Source organism: Pungitius pungitius, chromosome 11, assembly GCF_949316345.1.
Source record: "Pungitius pungitius chromosome 11, fPunPun2.1, whole genome shotgun sequence".
NCBI classification, from domain to species: domain Eukaryota; kingdom Metazoa; phylum Chordata; class Actinopteri; order Perciformes; family Gasterosteidae; genus Pungitius; species Pungitius pungitius.
Genome location: NC_084910.1, coordinates 5,373,026 through 5,394,689, shown reverse-complemented (window position 1 = coordinate 5,394,689; position 21,664 = coordinate 5,373,026). Strand labels below are relative to the sequence as shown.

At 45.0% G+C, this 21,664-nt stretch overlaps 3 protein-coding genes across 4 annotated transcripts; 1 reads left to right on the top strand and 2 right to left on the bottom strand.

Annotated features, from left to right (window-relative positions):
- Nucleotides 1-86: 86 nt before the first annotated feature.
- On the bottom strand, nucleotides 87-10,118 carry LOC119197682 (aldehyde dehydrogenase, mitochondrial-like). Its single transcript, XM_037454203.2, has 13 exons — nucleotides 9,927-10,118; nucleotides 8,269-8,373; nucleotides 7,885-8,025; nucleotides 7,369-7,448; nucleotides 7,119-7,230; nucleotides 6,377-6,505; nucleotides 4,956-5,069; nucleotides 4,663-4,765; nucleotides 3,156-3,340; nucleotides 2,520-2,684; nucleotides 1,688-1,845; nucleotides 388-502; nucleotides 87-251 (listed from the first exon to the last, which is right to left on the bottom strand). Exons 1-13 carry the CDS (start codon nucleotides 10,041-10,043, stop codon nucleotides 219-221), a joined length of 1,557 nt encoding a protein of 518 aa, XP_037310100.1. The 5' UTR covers nucleotides 10,044-10,118; the 3' UTR covers nucleotides 87-218.
- A 673-nt stretch (nucleotides 10,119-10,791) lies between these two features.
- rbm42 (RNA binding motif protein 42) lies at nucleotides 10,792-15,594 on the top strand. The gene is made up of 12 exons (XM_037454210.2): nucleotides 10,792-10,923; nucleotides 11,348-11,404; nucleotides 11,954-12,086; nucleotides 12,281-12,350; nucleotides 12,866-12,928; nucleotides 13,030-13,184; nucleotides 13,357-13,527; nucleotides 13,879-14,013; nucleotides 14,231-14,348; nucleotides 14,600-14,697; nucleotides 15,140-15,236; nucleotides 15,314-15,594. The coding sequence occupies exons 2-12, from the start codon at nucleotides 11,349-11,351 to the stop codon at nucleotides 15,424-15,426; spliced, it is 1,209 nt and encodes a 402-aa protein (XP_037310107.2). The 5' UTR covers nucleotides 10,792-10,923; nucleotide 11,348; the 3' UTR covers nucleotides 15,427-15,594.
- Nucleotides 15,595-15,666: 72 nt separating this feature from the next.
- On the bottom strand, nucleotides 15,667-21,541 carry ppox (protoporphyrinogen oxidase). Of its 2 annotated transcripts, none has more exons than XM_037454205.2 (13): nucleotides 21,445-21,541; nucleotides 20,538-20,624; nucleotides 20,066-20,200; nucleotides 19,432-19,547; nucleotides 19,197-19,329; nucleotides 18,906-19,050; nucleotides 18,469-18,662; nucleotides 18,091-18,151; nucleotides 17,720-17,838; nucleotides 17,449-17,562; nucleotides 16,626-16,775; nucleotides 16,493-16,535; nucleotides 15,667-16,407 (listed from the first exon to the last, which is right to left on the bottom strand). In XM_037454205.2, the coding sequence occupies exons 2-13, from the start codon at nucleotides 20,619-20,621 to the stop codon at nucleotides 16,274-16,276; spliced, it is 1,428 nt and encodes a 475-aa protein (XP_037310102.2). In that variant the 5' UTR covers nucleotides 20,622-20,624; nucleotides 21,445-21,541; the 3' UTR covers nucleotides 15,667-16,273. The 2 variants fall into 2 exon arrangements, with proteins under 2 accessions (XP_037310102.2, XP_037310103.2); XM_037454206.2 differs by lacking the exon at nucleotides 21,445-21,541 and adding an exon at nucleotides 21,284-21,432.
- Nucleotides 21,542-21,664: the final 123 nt, after the last annotated feature.

The following is a 21,664-nucleotide window of genomic DNA, read 5'->3' as shown; positions in this document are numbered from 1 at the left end:
CCCCCGGCCATCTGATCCGGCCGTATGTGACATGTTGCATATGTCTATTTAACATGCCCTTCATATAAAACAAAGACAGGAGTCCGTTCAAACACCTTGAATGAATTTATTGTATGTATTAATGTCAGATTACAAATCGCTTTTCCTCTTTATAGCTCTATGACTACGCTGTAAAAGTTAAAGAACAGAGTGGCGTGGACTGTGCTCACTGCACAGGTCTAGGAATTCTTCTGTGGTACCTTGGTGATCACCTGACAAGAGACAGTTTAAAGATTTATTAGTCAGGTTTATTTCTCAGCATTAGCTTTGTAGAAAAAGCTTAATACTTCAGGAAGTCCTGATGAGAGCTAAATAAATGTAAAAATGATGTACTTTTTTGGCAATTACCGTTTTGACTTCAGTGTAGTTGTCCAGGCCGTACTCTCCAAGCTCTCTGCCGTTGCCGGAAGCCTTGTAACCTCCGAACGGAGCTTGAGCGGCAAACACGTCATAACAGTTAACCCTGCAGGGGGGACACAAACAGACACATAATACACATCTATGCACGCACACAGGTTTGTGAACCCTCCAGACCGGGTCATTCCATTTCTAAAGCAGACTTTCTAAATAATAAACAAATACACATGTCTCATTATTTATTCAAAAGGGGTTTATCTTACAAAATGTGACACTTTTGCCCACTCCTCCTTGCAGAACTCAGCCAGTTGAGACAGGTTGGATGGACATGTGACATGTGCCGCCCGCTGCAGGCCAAGCCATAACATTTCTAACATTCGACCAATCCAGAGCACGAATCCTCGTTCTTTTAAGCCATTCCTTGGTAGTTTTGCTGGCTGAAGATTCTGATCAAGTATTTGCTGATCGGCCCGAGAATTGATGTTTGCCTGGATCATATGGACTCATTTCGGAAGCAGAAAAGCAGCCCAGACCGTCACATTTCCACCACCGTGCTCCACTGGTGGGAGAAGGTTCTTTTCCTGATATGCAGTCTGCTTTTCTCTAAACAAAGCGGTTTGGAATGTGGCCCAATAATTCTATCTTGGACTCATCTGGCCAGAGAACAGACTTCATAAAGGCCACAAGTAAGTCCAGTGCTCTCTGGCAAAGTTAAAATGGGCGGCTTTGTTCTTCCTTCTTGCAACCCTCCCATGTAGGACATGTGATTGGTCTGACTACGTCACAAACTGCTGATCTACTGGGATTCTCACGCACAGCCATCTCTAGGCTTTACAGACAATGGCTGAGTCTCGATTTGAGCTGTGTCAGAATTTGAAACAACATGAAAGCATCCATCCTGCCTTGTATCAACGCTTCAGGCTGCTGCTGGTGGTGGTTTGGACATTTTGTGCCCTTTAGTACCAATTCAGCATAGTTTAAATGTCTCAGTCTACCTGAGTATTGTTGCTGGCCATGTCCAGCCCTTCTTCTGATGGCTACTTCCTGCCTGATATAAGCTCATATCATCTCAAACTACTTTCTTGAACATTACAACAAGTTTCCTGAAGTCCTCCACAGTCACCAGATCTCAATCCAATAAAGCTACTTTGAGATGTGGTGGAATGGGAGATTTGCTATATAAATCTATATACATAGATACAAAGGCTACAGCATTTGGGGATTGGCCATGAATGTCTGCAGCTCAGAGAGAAGGTTTACATAGTAATCATTTTAGTATCAACACCCCTACCAGACTGTTCCAGCACGGAGGCCGTTGGAGACATAGCTGGCCTTATCGATGTCCTTAGTGAACACAGCCGCGGCCAGACCATATATAGTGTCGTTGGCTCTGGTCACCACCTCCTCCAGTGTGTTAAACTTTAGGATCTGCATCACCGGACCAAAGATCTGAGAGAGAAAACATGGCGGAACAAGGAACAAAAAGACAATGAAGCACTACGTTCTAGCAATAACACACAAGCAATCCATTTAATAAACATTTTCCTTTCTTACTATTCTATAAAATATCTGTATTTACTGTTGGAAATGTCTTTGACCATTAATTGACATCAGGACCTTATATCCCATGCTTTTGTGTTTACAACCGGTTTTATAAATGGTCTAATATTGAAGGAGAATGCTGCAGACTAAATGGAATCACACCTCGTCCTCAATGTACGTCCACCAAGGCTCAGGTTGTTAACGGAGGCATCTGGCAACATTACAGGTAAGTAGCGCTCAAGAAGTCTTGTTCTTAAGTCCTGTGTTGCAGCCACATTGAAGTCAGCTAAATGTTCAGCCATGACATTGAAAGGCTTTAAGCCAACGCTAAAAAGGCCCAAACACGCTGATGCACGTTTAGAGGTGGACCTCCTGTTTTAAATGGCTGAATATGCATCAAATGCTAGTACCATAGCCTTTAGCTGCTGCACCTAATGTGCATGCAGGCGATCCTGGCTGTTTGAGTTGTTCCTGCTGTCGGCAATTATGCGCAGATCCCAAGATATTTGGATTTCTATGATCAGTTCTTAAAAAGACTTGATGGCAACTGCAAATATTTTAAACCTTCCATACTACCTTACCTCCTCCCTGGCAATGGTCATGTTGTCCTGGACGTCTCCGAAAACCGTAGGTTGGATGAAGTAGCCTTTGTCCGCAGCCACTCCTCCTCCGCACATCAGCTTGGCGCCCTCTCTCTTGCCGGTGCTGATGTAGCCCAGAACCTTGTTGAACTGCTCCTGATCTACCTGGACGGGTCATCGCAGAGGAAACCGCATTGAATGTGCGAAAGAGTACGCACACTTACACAGCCGTATCACTAAATACAAAGATTAGATTAAATGACTCTGTTTGGCCATATATGGGAGGTGATTAAAGTGGACCTAACAAACAGACATATCTATAGGATTATAGACTACCTACTCAACTATAACAATTTACCAGGGGTCCCCATGGGGGAGTGGGGGATTTTATGGCCTCAATCTCTAGTTTCAATTCTTCTTCAATACAGTATGAGGTTTATTTAGTAAATGATGGTCCATTCAGAGTCAAAGCAGGGTATGCTTAGGACCGGCCTTCGTGGCGATTGACAGGTCACCACTAGGGCATTGTTCGGTCTGGGAGTTGTCCTTGTTTTACAGTTGATGTAACTGAAAAGTAAAAAATAAAAGACAATGAAACTGTATAATAGAGCCTAACAGTAGGGGAGTGTGTGTCACCTGAGGTCCCTGCTCAGTCTTCAAGTCGAAGGGGTTTCCCACCACTCGACGACGAGCTCGCTCTACGCTGCGCTCCACGAACTCGTCGTAGATGTCCGCTTGGACAAAGGTCCGGGAGCCGGCGCAGCAACACTGGCCTTGGTTGAAAAACAGCCCAAAGTGGGACTGCTCCACTGCGTCTTCCACTGAACGAGGAAATGACAAAGACACCCGTTCACCATGAAAGTCTTCTTAAAATGTAATTGATACAAAAAACACCTTTTCAGTCTTCTTCAGGTTTTGCCCCATCTTTTAAGAGCAAGGGGACAACCCTGGTTTCATTTGTCCCACCTCTATATTTATTAAAGGGTTGCAGGACGGATACGTCACTTGGGCTGTTCTGTCGGCTCATTAGAGGGACGCAGCCCTCCAGGCGACACATCTGGTCTATCCTCTGCGGCGCACCATATCCCAGCATGCATTGTGGGCCGACGAGGATTACATTTATTCAGGACGGCTGCAGGTGAGCCGGCAGCAGGGGAAGACAGAGTCCACTTTTAAATGTAGCTTACATAATTCAGTCAAATATCTTTACATGACCTGTCATTTAGCTTACATTTTTCCTGGGGAGCAATTAGGTGTTAGAGGTCTTCGATATGGCACACGAAGCAGCCGGAATTCGACCCGCCAACCTTGCGGCTCAGAACACATCACACTACGCCACCATCGCCCAATAATATCCAATGATCTAAATCTTATAATATACAACATCACATCTTGTAAATGCCTCATTTAGGTGACTTTGGTAACCAATGTTGTGTTTTTAAATACACATAATGCAGTCATGCTGAAACCGTCTCAGTCTGAAATGTATCTTGCTCCGGTAGTGAAGCATATCTTCCTAAATTAAATGAAATAAGATTACCTTTCTCTACCTGTATTTTATACGTTTTGGGGGTTTAAGGCTTTTACTGTCAAGGGCAACCGGTTACTAGGCAACAGGAGCGTAAAAGCTGACGACGCGAGCAGGAAGACCCCCCGGTGGGCCAGACCGTCCCATGTCAAGGGCCGCTCGGTTCAGCCAATGCGGCCGTTGGAGGACCCAGCCCAGGTGGACTGCAAAGACTGCTGCCTCATGAGGCTGCAGCACACCAAATGAGACACAGCTCAAGTATACATGTAGTAGCTAGCGTAGCATTGTCGTGCTAATGCTAGTTAAGGATTTGCTGCAAAGGTTTTTACATATAGACGTACATTTTTTATGGTGTAAATCTTCTGAGTAATTGGTTGGTCACTACGATGATGGACTAAGAAAATTAGAATCAGTTTAGACAGCAGACATTAGTCCGACTGGTCACAAGCGGCTAATTCAAGGCTTTGAGTTGTCAGTCTGTGTCCGAGGGCGGGACTTAACAAACAATTAACTTTGTGTTTTTTTTTTAGTCCCATCAGAGACGTATTGACATCAGAGATTTGTGGCAGTTATATCTGTAACGTGTACAAACACAGGAGTTTAAGGAATACACACTGTTGGCGTCAGAGAGGATGATATTAGGACTCTTTCCTCCCAGCTCCAGGGTGACTTTCTTCAGGTTACTGCTGCCTGACGCCTGCTGGATAAGATGCCCGACCTGATGGACACAGATGCGCAGGAGGTTGTTATATGGTATACAATATGTACGGTATAACAACAATCGGTTGAACTACTCTTTCAATCAGTAAATCAGGTTTCAATCTCTTGTGATGAGTCTGTTCAAAACCTAAGCCACAGGCTATTAGACAAAGTGCTGCAAACTATGAATAAAAGGCAAGTTGTCCTACCTCAGTAGATCCGGTGAAGGCCAACTTGTCAACATCCATGTGCCCTGCAATGGCAGCGCCAGCTGACGGTCCCATGCCCGCCAAGATATTAACAACACCTTCAGGAAAGCCCACCTGGATAAAGAGCCATGTCAACCAAAGTTTGAGAACTACTGCTCAATCTAGAAGAGGTCAAGTGAATGGTTCCTTCAGGCACTGCTCAATCTAGAAGAGGTCATGTGAATGGTTCCTTAAGGCACTGCTCAATCTAGAAGAGGTCATGTGAATGGTTCCATAAGGCACTGCTCAATCTAGAAGAGGTCATGTGAATGGTTCCATAAGACACTGCTCAATCTAGAAGAGGTCATGTGAATGGTTCCATAAGGCACTGCTCAATCTAGAAGAGGTCATGCGAATGGTTCCTTCAGGCACTGCTCAATCTAGAAGAGGTCATGTGAATGGTTCCTTCAGGCACTGCTCAATCTAGAAGAGGTCATGTGAATGGTTCCTTAAGGCACTGCTCAATCTAGAAGAGGTCATGTGAATGGTTCCATAAGGCACTGCTCAATCTAGAAGAGGTCATGTGAATGGTTCCATAAGACACTGCTCAATCTAGAAGAGGTCATGTGAATGGTTCCATAAGGCACTGCTCAATCTAGAAGAGGTCATGCGAATGGTTCCTTCAGGCACTGCTCAATCTAGAAGAGGTCATGTGAATGGTTCCTTCAGGCACTGCTCAATCTAGAAGAGGTCATGTGAATGGTTCCTTCAGGCACTGCTCAATCTACAAGAGGTCATGTGAATGGTTCCTTAAGGCACTGCTCAATCTAGAAGAGGTCATGTGAATGGTTCCATAAGGCACTGCTCAATCTAGAAGAGGTCATGTGAATGGTTCCATAAGACACTGCTCAATCTAGAAGAGGTCATGTGAATGGTTCCTTCAGGCACTGCTCAATCTAGAAGAGGTCATGCGAATGGTTCCTTAAGGCACAATGAGTAGGATGTGTTGAGTTGGCCCACTTGGACCAGGGTTTAGGGGATTTAGGTGGCAACCTCAGAGGATGAAAATGAAGCCAAAGCTGAAATTTAGTTAATCAAAAGGCCACTTGAGGCTTGCTCCTAAAGAAGTTCAATTACTCAACCACAGTGTGAAAATGCACAAATAAACATGTTTACAGCTTGGTACAAAACAAGGGTTTTGGTGTATTTAATATCTGCATTCATGACAAGTGTCCTGGAGGGAAATGTTCCAATAGTTCACCTGTTAAGCTTAAAGTTTCAAATAAATAAAGAAAACTGGTTTAAGCTGGTGCTTGTTCTGATTTTGTTGCTTCACAATAAAAGCTTTAAAAAAAATTTAGAGGAGAATCCGTTCTACACCAAATTAGTGGAGATTTGTTGATGGCGATGGTGTGTTACTACGGTAAAAAGTACCGCGGTACCTCTTTAATCAGGCTGGCCACATAGAGTGCTGTGAGTGGCGTCTGCTCTGCCACTTTCATCACCACAGTGTTACCGGTGGCCAGAGCGGGGGCGATCTTCCAGGCCTGCATCAACAGAGGGAAGTTCCACTGCAGGAGGAGAAGGAGAGAAACACAGAAACACCCTCAATGACTTGCGTTATTGGACTTGCGTTACAGTCTGCGTTAAAAAAACATGGTGGTGGCGTCAACAACGTGGGGGGGGGGGGAGGAAAAAAAAAAAACAGCAGAACTAGTCTCAACTTTTGCTGCAACGGCAAAAACATAAATGCGAGCTAATAACTGGTAGATTATTGTGCAACGTGAGCCGTATCCCGTGCAATGTTTGGGCATCTGATAACAGCTGCACACAACACCCTATAAATGACATTCAATTAATTATTAATATAGCAAACAAATAAATATTTGGTGATCTGCCTGATAAGAGAATGAAGTCATCCCCCCCCCCCCCATTTGGGTTTGTTCTTACCGGAGCCTTTAAATCATATGGGCGGGTACCTTGCCTTTTTGATCCCACAGAAACTTGACAAATGAGCAGAGAGGGCCTAATATTTCTGTTTGACAGAACTTCCCACGAACCCAAACACAAACACACAACGTCTGACCGCTGCCTCTGTGAAAGAAAATCCCCGAAAACTGCGGTATATCTGAACCCTCTCTTTGCAGAGGGATGCACACAGATTAGAAACCGTTCCTCCCTCACCGGTATGATCTGTCCACAGACTCCGATGGGCTCATGTCGGGTGTAGCAGAAATAATCCCCGTCGATGGGGATGGTCTTTCCCTCCCATTTGTCCGCCCAGCCTGCGTAGTACCTGAACACAACAGGTTTCCACCCAGCTCAGTCAAATAGTTCAATGAAGCAGAGCTACTTCTTCTCAGTTCTCCCCTGTGAGTTTACACCAAAGAGCTGCATGGAACTCAGTCATGAGTCCATGTCGCATTATGGTCACCTTAAACATTTCACCACGGTGGGCACGTCCACGGCGTAGGAGATGGCGTACGGCTTCCCATTGTCAAGGGTCTCCAGTTCCTGTGCAAACGGCAACATACACAGTTGAGCTGCGTAGTATCGCGTGATAAGATCTGTTATATCATAATATACACAGAATGCTGTTATTTTAGCTGGAGTGGGTTTTCAAATAAAAATGCCCATTCAGCGGTCAGCAAACAGCAGTGATGAAGCCAAAGTAATAAAAAAAATCTATAATGTCAAAATAATTTTGTGAAAATAACAATAACCATGGGAATAAAATATACAATCCAAACCAGTGTAGCAAAACAGTTTTTACTTTACCTGTTTTCTCTTCTGAATTCTGCACAGGAGTAATTAAATGCTGAAGATTTTTTTAAGCAATGACTAAGAATGCACAATAATAATAATAACAATATGTTAGAAAATCTATCCTGGTCTAATCTGGGATTTTTTAAAACAAGTTACTTTCATTTGACCTTTACCAACGACTCACAGCGAGGTAGGCGGCATCCCTCTCAATGGCGTCGGCCAATCGGTTGAGTAGAAGGCCACGGTGAGAGGCGTCCATCCGTCGCCACGGTGACCCCAACCTGAAGGCATCACGTGCGGCTTTCACCGCCTTGTCCACATCTGCCTGAAAATATGAAACCATTGACTTGGTGAGATTTAAAAACATACTGCTGTGAAAATGTATATTTGGATGACAAAACTCAATTTTGAGTTTATTCTCATTTTAAAAATCCTTTTTCCCCGAAACGGCAGATCTGCTCTATGCAGCAGATGCAGTTGGACACCAAGTTCCATGACAGCTTTGCGTTATTACTTATCACTGAACCCTAAATGAATCAGTCCGTATGTGTAAATGAAATGAGTCTACCTTGTCCGCCTCAGCGACTTGACAGATGACTTCGCCAGTCGCTGGGTTGATGGTGGGGAAAGTTTTCCCACTCGCAGCATCCTGCCACTGGTTGTTAATAAAGAGCTGAAAAGTTCAAATGTATTATTAAACGTCAGCATTTATATTGGAACAAATAAATGGCTCACTGATTGAGAATAAGAAACTAAATTATAAATGACAAAATAAATGTGTCTGTTTTACACAACGTCCCTCTGAATCAAAGGTCTTGTTGTAGGAGCTGCTTATTTGATGTTAGTATTTAGAAGCAGCAGCACTGGTGTGGGCCTGGGTTTCTTAATTTTTATCAGAGCGGCAACAGGTGATTCTTTAATTATTTGTTTTTATTGGTTGAATAAATTGTGAGAAAATCAGCCTCCTTTATAGACAGTGAATGCTTCTTGATGTGTGAACCACAAACTCACCGTGCATCAGCAGCCCTTCGATTTATTTTATTTTTTTTATCGGGCAAATGGGCACACCTTTTGCGACTTTGAGTCAGACCTCCTTCCACATAAGTAGGGGAGATTATCTTAAAATTGCCACTCCTCAAATGTTCCATTTGATATGATAAGGGAGATAGTGTATCAGGGAGTTCTTTTAATGTGTGTCTTTAGGGACATAAGAATGGCTTATTGATGCGGACACAACCAAATAAGGACGTTTTATGTGGTACAGTCGCTGACTAACAGATAAGCAATAGCAGTGACCCAAAACACATCTGACACTCTTCCCAAAAATATTTTTGCATAAAGTTTATCCACTCTCTGCAGGCTTTTGCCAGATTCTACAATGCAATAGGTACACGGATTCTGGAAAAACAAACATAATTCAAATAATATATATGCACAGAAAAACAATACCAGAAATTTAAAAGTCAATATCCCTAAAAAATGAAGCCAATGCTGTATTGCCTTGAACCTGCATTCTTTCTAATGGCCAGTAGTTGGCGTCTCGCTGGTTGCAAAGAAATCGGATTGTATTTTATGTCCATTAGAAAATGTACTTCTCACTTGATACAGCTGGAGTAGCCGCTAAAGTCTACTTACAATGGTGCACAATGCTTAATGAAAATGCATTTAAAGGTTATTAAAAATATAAAAATGAATTATTATAATGTGCTGTATTGACAGTTTGGGACAAACGGAAGATTTAAATCTGAACGACCAACCCCTGGTGTACCTATATTTAGTAGCCCATTACAGACTTTGATTGTATTTAGCCTTTTTTTCCCTGTTTTTTCCTGTTATTCCTATACTATTGCCACTGTTAATAATTAAAGCTGTATGAATGTGAATAACCTCAGGAAGGGAAACTAATCTCTCCCACAGAGTTACGCAACATGCAGGTTCTAGAATACCACCTGACCCTCATCTGAAGGCTGCTCTGGTTGCAACGCTTCATTCGACATAGAAAAGAGTTTAATAGAAACTTAGTGCACGTGGATCCTGGACCAGAGCTCGAGGCTGATCCAGCCTCAGACGTTACTTTAACAGATGGACATGACACCCTCCGCGTTACATCACGTGGCTCTACGCGTTTCAGTTGCGTCCAGCGCGTACACGACACGCACTTGTTGGCTGCCAACGTCTCGACCGATCCCCGGGGTGTCCGCTGCGGCTAGCCGTAGCTCGGCTTACCTTGTTATAGTGGACCTCCGGGCGGGTGTTGGGTGCAGGGATTGCGGCGGCAGAGTAGTGGCACGCCGGCGGTCGGCTCAGTCCGGGAAGTGTCCGAGAAATCACCGTGCGGATCATGATGGTTGATTAATTCCTGCAGCCGAACGCAACTCTTAAAACCTGCGTTCCGCCTGTGGGGAAGGGGGCGGGGGGTGTAGGGGGCGGGGCTAGGCCTCAGGCTTGTTCACCATTCGCTACGTCAGTCTGAGTGGCAAAGTTCACCTCCAAGAACTATTTTCATCACGTTTTTTTGTTCATTTCCGTGGTGGTTTCAACTTTGATCCAAAGTTGATCCAACTTTAAAAAGGGCAATAACACTTTTCTGTTCTCCAGTTTGTCGTCTCCCGCGCCACCTACTTTCAGAATTTGTTCAGATGTGAAAGTTGTATAACTGACGCGTTCCTATTTCCCCATAACACATTTCATACTGAACATTTTGCTCATAATTATTCATTTCGTCAATATAAAATGTACAACTAGGACTTCCCTGTGTATCCTTAAATGTAAAATTGCAATGGCCCTTGTAAACATTTAAATGTCTGCACCATAAGCAGACCATCAGGATTCACAGAAAAGACGCACAAATAGAAAGTGAAGGGAGAAAAGACACGATGACGTCACAAAGAGAGATTTTCATTCAAAACCTCCCCTGCAAAATAACTCATAGAATCGGTGTCATCCAATGGTTATTTCAGCCCTTTCAAATCGATATGAATTCTTTTTTTACTTATTTGATCATCTAGCTAGCTAATACACATCAAAACTGGGTGCTTTGTTATCAAGGGCACGCGTGTAATGCGCCATCCGAAGCAGCAAGTGGCGCTAATGACCGTCAATGGTAGAGAGCGGAATACACTGACCGCAGTAATACAACCAAACGTCACCAACCAAGAAGAAGAAGAAAAACGCGAGGAAGAAAGCTACCGTCGTTGAAGTTTATCCACAGCCCGTTCTTCATGTAATCTATCATATTTATCCCCATTTAAACATGTATATTACTGCAAGGTTAGCTAGTGTAGAAAGAAATAAGATACATGCTTAGCCTTGACATTAGTGCTTAACTGTAAGGTTAGTTAGCTGGTTCTGTGCTAGCCTAGTTAGCTTCTGTTAGCTAATGCTACCTAGCTTTAAGCGTGTAACGTTTAAAGATAAATTAAGACACAATAGTTGATAACATTCGCGAATGTTCATAAATAACGATGGATTCAAAATCAAACTACGGCCTGCAGTACAGCGATTGAAACAGGCACTATTCTAAAAGCTATCGACTATTAACTAGTAAAGACTTATTCAATGTATTTAGCCTGAAGTAGTTTTAATTGTTGTGCACGTAGATTGAGAGATTGTTTGGCTGCTCTATGATCAACGTTGTTGTCTCACAGCATGGCGCTGAAATCAGGAGAGGAGCGTCTGAAAGAGATGGAGGCTGAGATGGCTCTGTAAGTATCACTTCTCTTTGATGATGAGATCACCCTCAATACGTTTTTACTTATTCCAAGCGCTACATAGCAACTCATTGCAAGTACATATAGAACATCGGGTAGCTCCAAGACCCTGAGGTTATTATTGACGTTAAATGATGGTCTGAATCATGGAGATTAGAAGAATCTCTTCGTTGCTCTACTGCTCCCATCAAAAGATGACTTTTCTGCCTTAATAATCTTAGATTGTTTTTAGACCAGAGTAACTGATTGCATCACAAATGTTCTTTTACTTAGACACGGGTTTTGATTGATGCACAATATCAATAACTCCAGACAAGACATTAATGCAGCACATCTCTCTTTAGAAATCAGTACAAACTGAATTTGGTGTCACCGCTTTCAGAAGAAAATATTTCAAACCCTCAGCGACTAAAACCACCTCCATGATTCTATTTGCAGTCGAGGTCACGCAGTCAATCAGCCCAGATAGAACGTCTCCTAAAGGGAATTTTCTCGTGTTGTGACCTCCTCCCCTCTTGTATGAATACCGGTCTGTCTCTATAGTTTTGAGCAGGAGGTTCTTGGAGGTCCTGCAGTGTTAGGCAGCTCACCTGTGATGGATGGAGTACCCATGGCGCTCTCTGCCCCGGCTCTTCAAATGGTGCGGCCCATTATAGGCACGAACACCTACAGACAGGTATGTACCCTTCTGGTCTTGTCTGGATAGTGATGTACTACCCAGATTGCTCATTGTTGAGTCATACATGTAAAGAAACCCATGGACTTCCTGTTTCTTAATGGCAAAATAGAGCTGCTGATGGAGAAACTATTTTTTCTATTCTTTGTGATCAACATCTGTCTTCTAATTTGGTTTTGCTGCCTTTCTTTTAGGTTCAGCAGACATTGGATGCCAGAGCTGCTAGCTTCGTTGGACCTCCACCACCGGTCTTTGCAGGACCAGGTGAACATGAATGCAGTACATAAACACTAGCGCGGGTCTCACAGTAATAAAGCCGATGATTGTGATTTTATTCAATTTCGTTTTTACCCTGAAGTTGGAAACCTATGGAAACAACGTGTTAACTTTGACAGCCCTAGTAAATATATATTTATACACTGGTAGATGAAATCCAGCACTCTGATTGGTCCAGTGTGAGTCATGGGGGGTGCATTATTCAGTGATGATGTACAGTTGGTGTTCACATTGACCCGAGCGTTCCATGTCACTGCGCACTCAAAGTAACACCTTAGATGTTGTGCGACCGTTAGTTGACATTTTAGCTTTTAGCCGAAAAACAGAAATCCCCCAAATGATTGTTTTCAGACACCGGGAGCCTTCACAACCACACAACTCAAACTGTTTCATTATTGGATGATAAAGTACAGCCTCTCACACCTCATTGCTTTTATATACATATATATATATATACTCAAACGTCTCCTTTCCACTAACTGTGTGACTTGTGTCCGTCCCAGTCCCTCCAGTACGTCCTCCCTTGCTGAGACCAGCCTTTGTCCCTCATATCCTGCAGAGACCTGGTAAGGTTCTTTCTAGAGCACTCATGAGATGTAAGAATGACCTTTTCTTTCCTCCGCCATCCCTGCTTGATTCTCCGCTGTCGTTTGTTCGTTGTTGATAGTTGGGCCGAGGATGCAGATGATGCGTGGTCCTCCAATGGCTCCTCCTCTGCCCCGGCCTCCTCCACCCCCTCCCATGATGCTCCCACCTTCCATGCAGGGACAGACGCTTCAGGGTTCCTCTCAGCCTGTCCAGCACATGGGCGGCCCGCCTCAGGTCAGAGCTCACAGAAGCAAAAGAGCGACTGTCGTGACGTCCCTCGGTTAATCTTGCAATCAACACAAAGAAAACGGGGGTCATCTCTACTGCTCTCTTGCCATCGGCCTTGTTCTAGTTATGCCACAACCTGTCTCACATGCTCGCCGTGTCTTCTCTGTGTCTCGCCCAGGTCCGCAATATGGGCTCCATGGTGTCGAGCCCGCCCACAAGACAGGGACCGCCGCCCTCTGCCAAACAGATGCCATCGATCTTCCAAGCGGCACCGACCGTCTACTCTGCTCCTCCCGCCCCGTCTGGACACAAAAGAGTTGACGTTCGTGCTCAGAGACAAGCCAGAATGGTATGTACGCAGAGAGGGTTTTTAAAAGAGATGTACTTAAGGACATTTGGCTTCAGTGGGAAAGTCTAAAATAAAAAAACTCTGATCGACAATGATGTAAACCCGACTGGCCGCTGGACATCCTGACTTTTGGCCTTTTTTTAGTGTGTGGAGGTATGTGATGAATCAGGGATTTGGGACAATTCCGATTTTTCTCCAAACATACAAAACATTAACGGAATCCGATCTCCTCAAAGCCGCCAGACTCCAGTCAGACAACCGGTCATCGAATCGGCCTTTGTCTAAACGGGTGACCCACCAGCAGAGAGACAGTCATACCATGATCCAGTGTGTGTCGCGTGTGTGTTCCAGGAGGAGCTGGCAGCGCGCGTCGCCGAGCAGCAGGCAGCCGTGATAGCGGCAGGTCTGCTGGACAAGAAGGAGAGCGAAGACAGCGGCAAGGCCATCGGGCCCAAAATGCCTGAGCCCGAACCCGCCCACACCGAGGTACATGTGACAGCAGCAGCAACCGGGAAAGGATTCAGCAAGGGGGGCTGAGTGGACTTTATGTGAACAAAGATGTGTGATAGTGGACGGACCAATCAAAGCAGGTAATGATGTAATCAATTATCAGTTGGTTATATTATTACCTGCTTTGATTGCACCTGGAGGATCTGTGTGCCGCTTCGGAAGCTCAATTTCTAACGAGGTTTGTGTCTCGCAGCCCGTGGAAAGTGCATCAGAGGACAGAAAGAGATCCCGGTCGGAGAAAGTGAGGAAGTGTATCCGCACTGCAGCGGGGACCAGCTGGGAGGACGCCAGTCTGTTGGAGTGGGAATCGGGTACAAAGTCTTTCACAGTTCTAGTTTGAGGAGTGAGACGAGCCCGTGGATGAAAGTGCGCTTTGTGTGATGTGTGCCTATGCAGAGAAAGGTACCGAAGCTGTGTGGACACCTTGGTCACTTAGCTTCTGCCTGGAACAAAAAGGAGTCATTTGATGGAATATCGCTTGTTTTATTTGCGGTAACGCTGTCCGAGTTTGTCCCGATGCTCTTTACATCCCCCCTGATGTGCTCTTCTCTCCTGGTTGCAGATGATTTCCGTATATTCTGCGGTGACCTTGGCAACGAGGTGAACGATGACATCCTGGCCCGTGCGTTCAGCAGATACCCGTCTTTCCTCAAAGCTAAGGTCCTCTTTCCACTTTGATGAATCATTTCATTCAATTTTTCATTTGCTTTGTGCAGTGTGATCCACACACACATACACACTGTTACACATATATATTTGTCACAGCCTTATTCCAAAAAGGCAAAGTGAAAAACGTTTTTGCAAAATATTTTAAAATCTATTAAAAATAGAGAACCAAAGTATAATATGTATTCACAGCCTTTGCCATTACACCCACCCTGCTATTTTCAGCCGACTGGACATGTTTTAGGAAGGCACACACTAAGCGCTGTGATTTATTTGTACAACAATTTATTGATTTTAAAGTAGACTTTTGGGTCATGCATACGATAACAGAACGGGAATTTTATTTGCTGAAAACATCATTACGTATAATCATTATATCCGTCTCACTGTGTGCGTCCTGGACAAAAGAAATCCTCATGAGAGATGTACTCATCAGGTGGTGAGAGACAAGCGCACAGGAAAGACCAAAGGCTACGGCTTTGTCAGCTTCAAAGATCCAAATGACTACGTCAGAGCCATGCGAGAGATGAATGGTCAGTACACACACACACACACACACACACAGCTCTACGTACGGGGCTGGTCAGTAACCTGCTCCCACTCTATCCAGGAAAGTACGTTGGCAGTCGACCCATCAAACTGAGAAAGAGCATGTGGAAGGACCGCAACATGGAAGTGGTGCGCAAGAAGCAGAAAGAGAAGAAGAAGCTGGGCCTCAGATAGCGTGTGTGTATATGTGTGTTTGTGTGTGCGTTTGTATGTGTGTGCGTGTGTGTTGCAGCCCAGTGGACTGACATCATTGCGTGAGAGCCTGACTCTTATTCGGATTTGTCTAATTGGAAGACGTGTCGTCTTTTTTTGTTCTTCCTTAAATAAAACCATCATTTCTTAGTTGCTATGGTCACTGTTCATTTGACACGATGTTTACCAGAATACATTTTGCAGCAGTAATTCTACAAGAACTGACTTCACTTTATTTATTATTAGTGGTTTCCAACCTTTTTATGAAAATGAGAGGTGAAGGTATTTTACAAGTAGGTATTTGTTAATAACAAATGGCATTAACTCAACTATTATTCATGAGGGCTTTACATATGTACAATATATCAAACCCTGAAAGCAATGATGTAGTCAATTATTGTTATTATTGGGCATGAAAAGCTTAATCCTTGTTGATAATTGTAAACGTTTAAAAAAATACTTTGTTGGGGCCTAATTGAATGGCAGGGGAAACAGTGTCTACTTTGGGATTCTCAGTTTTAACTTTTTCATGTATACACCAAGATATCACAATGTTTGATCAAAATGTGTTTAACACATGTCCATAACAGCAGGACATGATATATGGGATATTGTACTATCGGTAGGAAAATCCAAAGCACCCAAAGCAATAATATGATGTATTACAACCCAAACCTTTATATTAAGACACTATAATATTACAATTCAACATGGGTTGTACACATTTGTGCTGAAGAAAATAGTCAATATTTTCAGGGAAGGCAGAAAAATATAAGATGTTTTACATATAAATACTTGACTCTGGAAACACACACGGATCCACCTGCTGTCAAACTGAACCCAACAGCTCCTGTGCAGCAGTTCGTCCACTGAAGATGACGTCGTTGACCGACACACCGTCATAGGAGGAGCCAATCAGAGACAGCGAGAGGCTTTTGTCCCTTATGAAGCTGCGCATGGACTCTGAAAGGCAGACGGACCCACATTTTAAAGGAGGCATCACTGCGCGCTGGGAATGAGGCCCGTTTCAGACGGAGCGTCTACTCACCCACTCTGCGGTAGTGTCCTTGGTAGTACTGAGGTATACAGTCCTGACGAGGGGGAAAACAGAGACTCACTAATAACGATGCGGTGGTAGTATTCGACGTAGGGTACCACGTCTGTGCACTGCCCCGTCCTACCTTCTGTAGAGTCACCCGACTCCAGCTGGGCGCGGTGCTGACTCCCAGCTGGCAGCTCACTGCCTCGGTGGCTTTAGCTAAAAGAGCCTCCTGTGTCACCGCCCCGGGGTCCCCGAACACTTCCTGGAACCAGGCGCCGCCCATCATCACCTAGGAGACACGTCCAGGTCAGAGGTCAGAGGTGTGGACTGAAATGGACCAGAGTTACTGCTCAGTCTGACGCCATCGCTGATTTGACACACAATCCCAATCTGCCCCCCCACACACGTTGCTGTGCCGATGGCAGCTTTACGCTCTGTCCCATTGTCTAATTGTTTGTTTCAGTGTTTTTCTTCGGTAAGTCTGCATTGGATAGGAAGGGAATTCCCCACATGTCATTGCAATGTGACGTTAGCGACGGGATAACCAGTGAAACCCGGAGATGTAAAAACATTTAAAAATTAAAAAATGAACGCCACACGTGTGTTCAGACATTAAAATATATACATTTAAAACCGGATAAAAGATGGAGAAAGAGAAACAAAACCAGACAATTTATTAACTTATTCATTAAAAAAAATTGTCAGATGCAATTTTGACAAACAGTAAAACCTTATTGAAAAGTACTTCTCATTTTATGAGGAAAGAGCCTGAAAGATGTTTGAATAAGAGTAAAACGTATTAAATACATACCCTAAATTCTAAATCTTATTTTGATGATGTCATGGTAGGGGGGGGGGGATTAGGATTGAGCCTGAGGATGGTGCATTCGTTTTAGTGCAACCACAGAGCAGAAGGTCATGTGATTCACCAGGTGGATCAACATGTGAGTGAGTCTACAGACCGTCAGTCTGGTCGTCTGTCCTTCCGGTCTGTTGTGTTGGGGGAAGGGGACAGAGTCGTAGACCACCCCCAGTACACCCCTGTCCTCTGACGATGGCAGCAGGTGGCCAAACCCCTGTCAACAAAACAACACAAGTGTGTGTGTGTGTGTGAAGAGGAAATACAACGTGCTCTGCCTGAGCAAAGTGGGATTCATTTTGTTTAAATACATCGACCACGTTTCAATTCAAAAGCCACATTCAGAATTTTCTGTGTCCGACTGCAGCTCTCACCTCTACAGGCAGGACTGAACCCTCGTACTCCAGATTCACCACAGCAACTGTTACCGTGGCGATGTCCTGCAGCAGCTGGATGAGGGGTTGACAGGAGGAGGGCAGGATCGAGGAGAGGGCTGAGGGGAGAGAGAGGAATAAAGGCAAGAAAAGGATTTATTTTATTTTTTTAATTGGTTGTTTTTCTTGTGCTAGAATTGGCTCAATAACAAGTTTGGAATATTTATTTATTTATACACTTATGGCACACGTTGCTGACATAAACCTGGTTCCTTCTGCGAATCAGAGGACACGAGGGGAGAGGACTGATGTCATCAAGAGTGCTTCCTCTCCATTACCATCATGCAACACAACACATAACAGTGAAGCACCTTTAGCAGGCAGTGCAGAGATGATGTGGTCAGCTGACACGACTCCATCCTCCAGTGTGATCTACACACACACACATAAACATGTTATTGGAGCAGCCAGAATCTAAGAATGCTAGAATTCAAGCATGTTTTTATATATATATATCTATATATATATATATATATATATAGATATATATTGTCTCCCATAGAATGTCTCCCATTTAAAGAGCAGCTTCTCCTCGGTGCATTGCATACTTCAAAATGTATTGTTATAAAAATGATTAGCATCACTAACTAAACCTACAGGCCGGGGGAATAACTGGCCATGCTGAACCCCCTAACCTCCCGCCTGGACGCCCCAACCAGGTCAGCGCAGCAGGCGGTGCCCTCACTGACCTTCCAGCCGGACGGCGAAGGACTGATCTGTTGAACCGCTGCCTCTCTGTGAAGCTGCACTCTGCCACTGTGTTGCAGGTACTCGCCGATGGACTCTGGGAGGGACTCCACTCCCCGCCTCAGGGACCACTGGGCCCACGACTCATCAACAGACCTTTGAGCCAGAGGACCAGGGGGGACCACCGGAGCTGGACCTGAGTAAAGCTCACAGGTTACAGACAGGCCACTGGAGGAGTGATCCTGGGCCTCAAAACAGATCTTTGATTACATCTGTGTGCAGCTTCTGAATGCTGACTGTTGGGTGGCCATTTTTACTTTTGAACTTTTTGTCTCTGTGACATCACAAGAACTGACCTGGGCGGGGTTCATTCGGTCTGTGCCCTCACTGTATGAGTGCACAGAACCCAACCGGAAAAAGAGCAACCAATGAAGCGCACCTGAGTCCAGCAGCATGCCGAGCGTCAGAGAGCCTCTGCGCTGCTCTGCATGGTACAAGGCGGGAAAACAAGAGCGCACGCTCAACATCCTGCAGTCCCCTGCAAACACGCCACGACACAAACTGTCCACAGCTATGTCCGCCAGCTGCACACACACACACACACACACACACACAGGGGAAGAACATGTAATACAAAGTGAGTTACAGGGGGACAGATCAATAGAGTGGATCTGATTTCATCCGCACAAGGTTACACTCTCTATGTTGGTAACTTTCTGACCCCCCTCACCTCCTTCCCCAGCCTCCTGGAGACAAACGAGTGGATGGACTCGTCTTCGCCCTTGCCCTTCCTCACCAGTATCTCCCCGGCAACGCTCAGCAGGAGGGGACGAGAGAAGGGCGGCACGGTGCGCAGAAGTCCACTGCCAAGACGGAGAGGAGACAAAAGAGGGAATGTTAGTGCCCGGCCGAGCGTCCTGTGGGAGGTCGTGCAGCGCTCACAGCGGACCAGTGGACCAGCGGACCTCATTCCTGAAGGCATCCTGTGGAGTCGCCTGTTGACGTACACATATCTGTTCTTTGAGGCCACGTGGCTGTAGGTGACTGGCAGAATCTCCCCCTCGAGACCCAGGTCCTCCACCTGCAAAGACACACACACACACACACACACACACACACACACACACAGGTTTTAATGATGAAGTGACTTTGAATGTGTCCAGTAACGGATGTTTAGGGCATCCTGCTTGGCGTTGTGAGGTCCTGTGCGTCTCAGCACAGATTTCCGTGCGCCGTCCCCCGTCTGAGAGGCTGCAGCTCTCCAAAAGGTGGATGGAAAGGGAACTTCTCCATAATCAGTTCCTTCTCGTTTTCCTCTGGAAAAATCTACAGGTAATCTCTTCACTTTTAAGTTCCTGCTGGAGGAGCCCTTTGCCTCAGACCTCAGGTGGTTAGCGCCTGTTACCTCCGCCCCATGTTCTCCTTAAGTCCAAGTCTGCTTGTATAATGGAGCTTGGATCTTGGATAACCTTTCAAATCTGTCTGCGAGGTAAGCTCATAATTTATGGTGCACCATCATCCGCAGTGAGAACGATACGAATTTCACTGAATGAGCTTTAATCTTATCTTAAAACGATGCATCGCTGCTTCTGAACTCACCATGTTGAGTGTGTTGCGTCCCACTGCCCCAGCAGGTCGGATCCCTCTGGGTCCGTGTTCAAACACCGCCCCATCGGACCTGCGGGTGGACCACAGCCAACCTCCCAAGCGGCTGCTGGACTCCAACACGATGACCTGGAGGAAAGAAAGGTGGGTGGAGGGGATCAAGGTGTGGACAGGCTTTTTGTTTCATGTTGTTGAAACTGAAGTGAATGTTGAAAACAATTAAAAAATCAAATCTATTGATGAATTAATTACTATTCAAAATAGTAGAGTTTTATAAAATGGTTAGTTATGATTGGCTTCTACAAATATGTTGTCATGTGCATCTTCATCTGCCTCCTGTGGCCGATGGAGAGAAAACACCCACTCAGCTGCATCTGCTCTGGAGTCTCTGCTATGGGCTCTGTCTCTAGTAGAAACATCTGCTGGGATTACCACATAACAGCGTATGTCTGTGTGTCTGCGTTACCTTGGTAACCTGGGGGCTCTTGCACAGGTAGTAGGATGCTGCCAGACCCCCAATCCCTCCTCCGAGGACTGCAACCGTTGTCATTGGCTGAAAGAGTGGCACAAAGCAGCACAGAGAGAGGGGCGGTGAGGGGGGGGATGCAGTGTGGATGTGGACTGTGTGTGTGTGTGTGCTGTGACAGGGTGTGTCTGCAACATGAGGCCTGTTGATACACTGATACGGTACACGCTTTATCAGGCATCTCACTCCGTCGCCCAGATGCCGGACCAACTGTCCATCTCTGCTTCAGACCAAGAGCTATGCAGGTGTTTGATGCAGTTTGGGGTTTTGTTTTTTAAATAAAATGCAGAAATAAGTTGTAGCTGCTTGTCCATCTTCTCTCTTGCCTATAAGTTTAATTTATTTTTCAATGTTCTCTGTTCCCTAATATTAACTCACTAACTAACTAAAGGAGGTTATATCTGAGTCTTTCTTTTGTCTCTATCTGCACTAAATTGCTATTTGCTTCTCATCCTGCTAGCATTACTTAAATGAAACGTTTACTTTGTATATACTTATTCATGTTTTTAGCACAGCGTTATTAATGTATAAGAACATACGGGTAAGTATATAAATAACAAAAATACTTAATACACTGATGAAACCACCAGAAGGACACTCAGCTGTTGGTGTTAAAAGACAGGGGAAAGTACCCGGATGCGGAGAGAAGAGCAGCTACCAACTACACTTGAACTTCTGTCACTTACTTAACGCACTGAAGCTACCGGAGGCTCGCGGTGTCACGTTCACAGACCGCCGGCATCAACACTCACTTGCCACGGACACGTGACCCTGACTTGGTTTTGACTAACAGAAGTTCGTTAACTCCATGAGGATGAAACTAGCGACGTGTGGGTACCGGCGTTACCTCTGTTAGTGCGCGCGGGGTCCCGGTTCAGAGAGCTCCCGCCTCATTCAGCAGACGGCCCTGTTCTGTTGTAACACCAACGGACACAACTTCCGACCTCACTCCTTCAGAATAAAAGCACAATCTCTTTCTGGTGATTGAAGGATTGTTGCAGCAACAATGACTGGGCACGTTGTTGCCACCTACTGGTATGGAGTGGCCCTGTAGTGGTGGGCCGTTT

Coding starts and splice junctions, on each gene's coding strand:
- rbm42 (XM_037454210.2), top strand. CDS start 11,349: ATGGCGCTGAAATCAGGAGAGGAGCGTCTGAAAGAGATGGAGGCTGAG. Junction 12,351..12,865: donor ACCGGTCTTTGCAGGACCAG/GTGAACATGAAT, acceptor TGTCCGTCCCAG/TCCCTCCAGTACGTCCTCCC. Junction 13,528..13,878: donor CTCAGAGACAAGCCAGAATG/GTATGTACGCAG, acceptor TGTGTGTTCCAG/GAGGAGCTGGCAGCGCGCGT.
- LOC119197682 (XM_037454203.2), bottom strand. CDS start 10,043: ATGATCCGCACGGTGATTTCTCGGACACTTCCCGGACTGAGCCGACCG. Junction 4,766..4,955: donor CCTTCACCGGATCTACTGAG/GTAGGACAACTT, acceptor TGTGTCCATCAG/GTCGGGCATCTTATCCAGCA. Junction 503..1,687: donor CTCCGTGCTGGAACAGTCTG/GTAGGGGTGTTG, acceptor TCCCCCCTGCAG/GGTTAACTGTTATGACGTGT.
- ppox (XM_037454205.2), bottom strand. CDS start 20,621: ATGACAACGGTTGCAGTCCTCGGAGGAGGGATTGGGGGTCTGGCAGCA. Junction 19,051..19,196: donor CCAGGAGGCTGGGGAAGGAG/GTGAGGGGGGTC, acceptor GTGTGTGTGCAG/CTGGCGGACATAGCTGTGGA. Junction 16,536..16,625: donor GTCGGGTGACTCTACAGAAG/GTAGGACGGGGC, acceptor CCCCCTCGTCAG/GACTGTATACCTCAGTACTA.